At 39.1% G+C, this 8900-nt stretch overlaps 1 protein-coding gene across 1 annotated transcript in view; it reads left to right on the top strand.

The window, feature by feature from the left end:
* The window catches only part of nr3c2 (nuclear receptor subfamily 3, group C, member 2), a 115927-nt gene extending 107281 nt beyond the window's left edge, over positions 1-8646 (top strand). Inside the window, exons 8-9 of the mRNA XM_027177755.2 lie at positions 5777-5934; positions 6162-8646. Coding sequence (XP_027033556.1) covers positions 5777-5934; positions 6162-6317 — 314 coding nt within the window. The 3' untranslated portion in view covers positions 6318-8646. The remainder of the gene's footprint in view (positions 1-5776; positions 5935-6161) is intronic.
* Positions 8647-8900: the final 254 nt, after the last annotated feature.

Raw genomic sequence — 8900 nt, 5'->3', positions numbered from 1 at the left:
CATTCATAAACTAGACACTAGAGTTCATATTGCATAGTGTAAATACATGTATGTATGTTGTATATGGGATTTGGAACACATCAAGTCTCTGTATGAGTCTGTATGAGTTATTTCTGTAGAAACAATAAGGTTTAGAACATAACATGAGTGTGTAGTGTACTGTAAGTGTGTAGTGTATGTGAGTATTGTGTAGTGTAATAAGTAGTGTAAGTGTGTTGTGTAAGTGTGAAGTGCATGTGATTATCGTGTAGTGTAAGTGAGTACTGTGTAGTGTGTAGTGTAAGTGTGTAGTGTAAGTGTGTAGTGTAAGTGAGTATTGTGTAGTGTGAGTGAGTAGTGTGTAGTGTAAGTGTGTAGTGTAAGTGAGTATTGTGTAGTGTGAGTAGTGTAAGTGAGTACTGTGCAGTGTGAGTGAGTAGTGTGTAGTGTAAGTGTGTAGTGTAAGTGAGTATTGTGTAGTGTGAGTGAGTAGTGTGTAGTGTAAGTGTGTAGTGTAAGTGAGTATTGTGTAGTGTGAGTAGTGTAAGTGAGTACTGTGCAGTGTGAGTGAGTAGTGTGTAGTGTAAGTGTGTAGTGTAAGTGAGTATTGTGTAGTGTGAGTGAGTAGTGTGTAGTGTAAGTGTGTAGTGTAAGTGAGTATTGTGTAGTGTGAGTAGTGTAAGTGTGTAGTGTAAGTGAGTATTGTGTAGTGTGAGTAGTGTAAGTGTGTAGTGTAAGTGAGTACTGTGCAGTGTGAGTGAGTAGTGTGTAGTGTAAGTGTGTAGTGTAAGTGAGTATTGTGTAGTGTGAGTGAGTAGTGTGTAGTGTAAGTGTGTAGTGTAAGTGAGTATTGTGTAGTGTGTGTAGTGTAAGTGTGTAGTGTAAGTGAGTACTGTGCAGTGTGAGTGAGTAGTGTGTAGTGTAAGTGTGTAGTGTAAGTGAGTATTGTGTAGTGCGAGTGAGTAGTAGTGTGTAGTGTAAGTGTGTAGTGTAAGTGAGTATTGTGTAGTGTGTGTAGTGTAAGTGTGTAGTGTAAGTGAGTACTGTGCAGTGTGAGTGAGTAGTGTGTAGTGTAAGTGTGTAGTGTAAGTGAGTATTGTGTAGTGCGAGTGAGTAGTGTGTAGTGTAAGTGTGTAGTGTAAGTGAGTATTGTGTAGTGTGTGTAGTGTAAGTGTGTAGTGTAAGTGAGTACTGTGCAGTGTGAGTGAGTAGTGTGTAGTGTAAGTGTGTAGTGTAAGTGAGTATTGTGTAGTGTGAGTGAGTAGTGTAAGTGAGTAGTGTAAGTGTGTAGTGTAAGTGAGTACTGTGCAGTGTGAGTGAGTATTGTGTAGTGTAAGTCAGTAGTGTAAGTGTGTAGTGCATTTGATTATTGTGTAGTGTAAGTGTGTAGAGTAAGTAGAGTAGTGTGGAGTGTAATTGTGTAGTGTGTAGTGTAAGTGAGTAGTGTAAGTGTGTAGTGTAAGTGAGTAGTGTGTAGTGTAAGTGAGAAGTGTGTAGTGTAAGTGTGTAGTGTAAGTGTGTAGTGTAAATGAGTACTGTGTAGTGTACAGTAAGTGAGCAGTGTGTAGTGTAAATGTGTAGTGTAAGTGTGTAGTGTGTAGTGTAAGTGAGCAGTGTGTAGTGTAAGTGTGTAGTGTGTAGTGTAAGTGAGCACTGTGTAGTGTAAGTGTGTAGTGTAAGTGAGTAGTGTTTAATGTAAGTGTGTAGTGTAAGTGTGTAGTGTGTGTAATGTAAGTGAGTAGTGTATAGTATGTCATTTGGGACACACCTCAGGTTCCTGTAAGAGTTGTTGCCATAGAAACGATAAGCCATTAGGTCAGTGTGTCTGTATAGGCCTGATTTGACCAATCAGAACGGACATTTAATCAGCAATGTTTTTCAGACTGAACTAACAAGGTTTGAGAACACAGCTCTCATTAGATGAAGGTGATGCTTCTGATATATTATGGTTGCCATAGTGATTACTCATATAGAGACTTTATAATGTGGTGAATTTAGAGAGACAGAGAGAGAAAGAGAGAGAGAGAGAGAGAGAGAGAGAGAGAGAGTGAGAGAAAGAGAAAGAGAGAGAGAGCTAGAAAGAGAAGGGGGGGTGGGGTTGTGGCAGGACGAAGACTCTATTATAGCTTCTGCAATGTAAGGGAGACGAAGAACAAACTTGTTATGTGGCCGTTAAAGGTAGCTATAAATGTTTGCCTAAGCTGTGAATTATCTCACTTAAACCATCACATGGTCACAGCAATGACAAGTTAAAGCAGTTGTTGATGTTTGCAGTGCAAAATTTAACCGCAAGGAAAAAATATGCTTATTTATTTTGTTATCCTATATAAAGATCGTTAGACTGACTGAGAATTCTGCCTGCTCTAAATCCCCCTTAGAGATAAAGAAGTTCAGCACAGAGCTACTGATTATTGTCCTACACCAGCATGCCATCGTCTGTACTATAAAATCCAAAAAAAACAGTCAGCTGGTCACAGTTTCCTCTTTATCCTCCTCATCCAGGGCTTTGACTAACAGAGCCTTGGCAGCACTGACAGAAAGGAGGGGTGAAAGTGAAATAAATAACCCTGTAGAACTTCTTATGATGGCTACAAAAGTTTAGCAGCTCATAATCACGTCAGCCGAGTCCTAAATACCAGCTGGAGGCTAACGATGCTGTGAGATGTGGGTCAGTGAGGGAGGAGAAAACAGAGCGAGAGGTGACGAGGGGTTCAACACGTTCCTGCCAATCAAAAGAAGGAACACTAGAGCGATCACATCTCTGCAGGAAGCAACACACACACACACACACACACACACACACACACACATACACACGCGCGCGCATACACACTGAAGTTTTATTTAAAATATTCACATAACTTAAACAAATTCCTAAACAGATTTAAAGTCTACACAAATTCTATGGACATTTTAAATCTATGCTACATCCCAGACGACTAGCTAAATAGCTAACTAGCTAAGGAATTTCCCAGAGGTCATAATAAAATTCAAGCAGACTGAATGCTGCTTAAGACATGAAAAACAAATAGTGTCAAAACAAATCAAGATGTCATTCAGGGTCTGGATTTTGTCTATTGAATTACGGAAATAATGTCAATTATTTAGCAAAAAGCATTCAAGTTCATCCAAACAGAGCCACAGAACTAGAGACTGTCGATTTTTTTTAAATATATATTTAGCCTCTGCTTCTATCTGATGACAAAAACAGATGACAGGACAAGGAAGTGCTATACTATTCCTTTGTGTCAAAACCATAACAGATGTCTGATAGTAAGCTGGAGCTTCAGGATGAATCTAAATATAACATACATTTTCATTTTCTGTGTTTTATCCGTAAATAAAAAATAAATCAAACTTATCACTTATCCGCTGTTTCAGACAACTTTACAATAAAAAATAAATCAAACTTATCACTTATCCGCTGTTTCGGACAATGTTACAGTAAATATAACTAGAATGTACATTTCCTGAAGAAAATGTGAATGGTGCTTGCACGCGGCAAGTTCCCCTCATCGTGTTGAGTGTTTTGGTATATGACATGTCCATGTTGTGCTAACTTTTTGATTTCGCTTATTTTGGGGGCGGGCTACACGTGACGTCAGTTCCCCTCATCGTGCTGAGTGTTTTGATACATGACATAACCATGTTGTGGCAACTTTTTGATTTCACTTATTTTGGGGCGGTGCTACACGTGACATCAGTTCCCCTCATCGGGCTGAGTGCTTTGATATATGACATGTCCATGTTTTGCTAACTTTTTGATTTCGCTTATTTTGGGGGCGGGGCTACATGTGACGTCACGTGAATACCCGGTGGGGGTGCCAATACCTTTGGACAAACGTTGATCCTGAAAAAAAAAAAATTTAAGCTTCCGGACCTGGAATTCCGGAATTCTGATCGCTTATAAAAGTCATAGCACACCTCTCCTTAATGAGCCGGTTGATTTGACACCTCATTCATGGGTCTAGGACAAAAGCTGCAGGACAAGTTCCGCTCCAAAATTTTGTCCGGCACAATAACAAGAATGTTGCTTTGCAAGCACCATTAACTAGATGTTTAAATCCCTAGTGTAGATATCCAGTGCACTCTGGAATTCCCACAATGCGTCACTGTAATGTCCAGACAATTACTAGTTAATTGTTTTTAATCTGTTGTTTTGTGTACATGCCTCAAATCATGCTGGATGTATGGAAACGAATCTTGTTTGTGTTATTCGATTCAATGTTGTTGTTTTTTTTTTTTATAATACTTCAATTAAAATGATAATGCCTAATTTCGATTGATTTATTAAAGTCATTAAAAATGAAAACTACATTTAAAAAAATATTTGAATCCGTCTAAAAATAGGTCGAATAAACGTAGGTCTGGATTATTGTCATTTTATAAGAACAAATTGTAGATGAATTCGACTCGATTCAAGATATTTGAATGTTGTTGTAGGAACCTATTTTTATTATTATTATTTATTTATTTATTTATTTTGAGTGATTTGTTGACATCAGGTCTGTAGACTAGGCTATAATTCCTGTCATGGATAAGTGGCTTGTATGCTACGCTCTTAGCTACTGTTTCTCATGGCTGGAGTTTTTCCATACCATAAGTGGTGTATTTTATTACATCTCTTTCACCTGGAAATGTGAGTTTCCATGTGGAATGGTTATAAAAATCATGTATTTGTACCTGAACTTTTATTATGAAGAATAATTAAATGTACAGCTAATGCTGTAATCAGAAACCAGACTAAATATGAGCACATCAGTCAGATTTGGTTTGGTCTAATTTGTCAAATTAAAAAAATGAAAGAAGAAGAAGAAGGTTTCTGGATACAGTCCCCATTTGTTGGCTTCCAAGAAACAGCAAGAAAGCTGAATTCTAAATAGACCACATTATAAATAGTGAGCTGTCAGTCATCGATTAGCATAAATATTGAAGCATTTCTCTTTCGCTGCTGAAAAAGCTGAACATCCTTCTCATTTGAACAGAAGGACAGACTTCAATTATCCTCTTTAGAAATATTCAGGTCACTCCGCTGTTCAGTCCAGACTCAACTTCTGCATGAAGGAGAAAAGAAAGAAAAAAAATCCTCAGGCTGCTCCGAGAGAATGGTGTATCTGATCAACGTCACTGTGGAGGAGGAGAGGGAGAGGAAGTAGGAGGAGAAGGGGGAGGAGTAGTAAGGGGGTAGGTAGAAGAAGGTGAAGGAGGAGAAGTAGAAGGTGCAGATTGAGTAGGAGGAGGAGAAGAAGAGGAGGAGGAGTAAGAAGAGGAGTCATAGAAGAAGGAGGGGGAGAAGTAGAAGGTGCAGATTGAGTGGGAGGAGAAGAAGGAGTAGTGAGAGGAGAAGAAGAAGGAAGAGGAGCAGATGGAATAGGAGGAGAAGAAGAAGGAGGAGGAGCAGATGGAGTAGGAGGAGAAGAAGGAGGAGGAGGGGGAAAAGATGAAGTAGGAGGAGGAGAAGGAAGAGGAGCAGATGGAGTAGGAGGAGAAAAAGTAGGAGAAGAAGGAGGAGGAGGGGGAAAAGATGAAGTAGGAGAAGGAGAAGAAGGAGAAGCATATGGAGTAGGAGGAGGAGCACATGGAGGAGGAGGAGGAGGAGGAGGAGGAGTGAGAGGAGAAGAAGTAGGTGGAGGTACTGATGGAGTAGGAGGAGGAAAAGGAGTAGTATAAGTAGGAGGAGGTACAGATGGAGTAGGAGGAGGAAAAGGAGGAGTAGGAGGAGCAGATGGAGTAGGAGGAGAAGGAGTAAAGTCACTGTGGAAACATGTCTAATGTCCTGTATTAATGTCTTTCTCAGTGCCCAAGGATGGCCTGAAGAACCAGGCGGCGTTTGAGGAGATGAGGGTGAACTACATCAAGGAGCTGCGACGTTCGGTGGGCAAAGCAACAAACAACTCGGGACAGACATGGCAGCGCTTCTTCCAGCTCACCAAGCTACTGGATGCCATGCATGATGTAAGCAGAAAAACAACAACAACAGAAAAAAGTCTTGTCCAAAATGGCCATCCTCCACAGCGTGAAGTGCCATATGACCTGACAGATATTTATATTTATGTTCTGCAACAGTGATGTCTTTTATTTCTGTTTTGTTTTGTTTTTTATCCATTATTTATTTATTTATTTATTTATTTATTTATTTATTTATTAGACATCTAATCCCACTTTATTTTGTATCCCCGCAGCTGGTGGGAAACTTGTTGGACTTCTGCTTTTACACCTTCCGTGAGTCTCAGGCTCTGAAGGTGGAGTTTCCTGAGATGCTGGTGGAGATCATCAGTGACCAGATACCAAAGGTGGAGTCGGGCCTCACGCACATCCTTTACTTTCACAAGAAGTGACGAAAGCTGAGATGGGGAAAAAAAAAAGGACAAGCGACAAAGAGACGAAGGAACGAATAAAGAATGATGAAGAGGACACGAAAAGCCTCAGAAAGAGGGAAAGAATGACAGAACGAGATGGAGGAAGAGAAGGCACATGTGGGCCAGGCCAGCTTGCTATGCACAACGTCAGGCACGAAAGGCTCCGATGTACGTACGCTAAACTAAACCCACCCCCAATCCCTCAACCCCCTACTCCGACCCCCATGCCAGGACAGATGCAGAGACACACACAGAGAGCGAAAGACAGACAGAAAGAAAGAAAGAAAGAAAGAAAGAAAGAAAGAAAGCCAGAAAGCCGCGGCGAAAGAAAGAGAATGAGATGAGTTGTCTAGTTGTCTGTAGCCAGCCAGTGAACGTTTAGAGTTCCTTTCTCTTTGCCCCCAAAGACAATGCTGACTATCTATGGATATGAAGCCATATGTTTCTTTGGTAAAGCTGTAGTGCACAGGTACAAGTGTATAAATAATACTGAAACACAGTGGTATACGGAGACACGGTAACGTCCTTGCATCTACACGCTACACCCATCCAGTACAGTCCATCCTGCAATCAAATCCTGAGGCATTTCTATCATTTAACTCATCTCAACTCTACACACATACTCTTTGGATTTACAATTTACAGAAAAAGAAGAAGAAAAAAAAAACAATCTAGAAAAAAAAACAAAAAAAAAAACAGTCCATAGTATATTTCTGTAGCAACTGTATCATCATTAACTTTTTTTTGGGGGGTCGTTTGGGGAGTCAAAGCAAGGACATTTTCCAAGGGCTACACTACCTAAAATCTGAAGTGTGTCTAATCGGTGTGTATTAAAGCGCAGAGCAGTGTGCACCATCTCATCCCCATGTTTAAGTGAACAGAACAATCAAACCTGAACGGATATGCAAGCCCTTCTTATTTTAGAGGGAAAAAAATATTCTACTTTTTTTTGTAGTCTTTTTTTTTTTTTGTAGGTACAGTTGAAGGACGCTGAGATCGCATCCCTAAAGTAGATCTGTGGAAAATAACAAAAAACAAAAAAACTGACTGCTGTGATGAGCGAAAAGCACACAAGGGCTTTGTTTTTATGACCTTTAGGCATACGAGATGCTCGCTACACCGCACAATGCTGAATGAAGCCGTAAGACCATCAGAGCAGAATCGGTTTAGGTTTAATGCACTACATCACTGAGATTTTTTTTATTTTTTTTTAATGCAGATTATTAATTAAAAAAAAAAACATCCTATAGTTTGATTCGTTCGATCTGCTGTTCTTTTATCCTCTGTACAATCTATCGCTCCGAAGCGAATAACAAAGGATGTCTGGAGGCATGCAGACAGAAAGACCAACAAGACAAAACAAACGGTGCATCTCCATTCCAGTAGATGGAAGAGTTCCTATTGAGATCGTTTCGAGTTCAAGGAAAACGACACCGGATCTCAGGAGCGAATCCGTCGTGTATATATGATTACTAAAGACAAGAATGTGAGCATTAACTAATGAAGGTTACTCAAGACTCATGACGGAAGTCTAAAGGCTGTTGTTGTGCCATTAATTAGTTTGAGTGAAAGTTTATGCGAAACATATTTTCTAAGAAGGCTTCTGGGATTTTTATTTCCTTTAAAGCTATCGGCTATAGAGAGGAAAAAACTCATTCAATCATTTAACCTTGTCAGATTTGAAGGTTTCACTTTATTCGTATTGCTCCATGTTAACCAAGAAAAAAGTGAACCGAACACACATCTGGATATAACGCGTTCTAATGAACATCTGGAAATTTTTGACTGTAATTCAACCGGACCCTGGAAAGTGTCGACACCCTGCAGCAGTTATTGCTGAATTAAAGATTCAGAATAAAGCGCTATCTGTCTGCTTCCACATACTGTACACGAGCGCCAAAACACCTACTGTTCGCTGGTGACGCTGTGATTGACAAGGGCAAGACAGTATGCCCCACCCACCAAGAGAGCACAGCTTGTAGCTTTGTAATCCATGGAGTCAACAACTAGCCTTAGACTTCCACTATAAATAATTTTCCGTTCTTTTCCAACAAACAGAAAAAGAACGACATTCTTGTTTGAGGTAATCATGTGTATGCTGCAGATAAAATGAGATTTAATTCTCAAAGATTCTCAAAGAAATTCACTTTTTTTTAAATAAATTAATTAATCAGCGACCAGCTTTATTATACATTGCATCTCTTATCCATTGCATTGCATCTTAATTGATGTTTTTTCCATGAAACAGACTTAAGCCACACCCACCAAATTCAGGGACCAATCAGAATGGCCAGAGAGGTCTTTTTTTTAAAAAACAAAACAAAAAAAACCCCCATCTAATTACACTATAGACTGCTACTAAACCAGCTCCCTGTTTTTAGGATATTATTATTATTATTATTATTATTATTATTATTATTATTATTATTATTATTATTATATTAATTAATATAATAATAATAATAATAATAATAATAATAATAATAATAATAATAATAATAATAATAATAATACAAAAAAGGAGCATTAAACATTTTTAGTTTTTTTTAAAGCCAGTCCCTT

Source organism: Tachysurus fulvidraco, chromosome 4, assembly GCF_022655615.1.
Source record: "Tachysurus fulvidraco isolate hzauxx_2018 chromosome 4, HZAU_PFXX_2.0, whole genome shotgun sequence".
Classification (NCBI taxonomy): Eukaryota; Metazoa; Chordata; class Actinopteri; order Siluriformes; family Bagridae; genus Tachysurus; species Tachysurus fulvidraco.
Note: the sequence above shows the minus strand (reverse complement) of the source record. Positions and strands in the feature narration are given on the sequence as shown.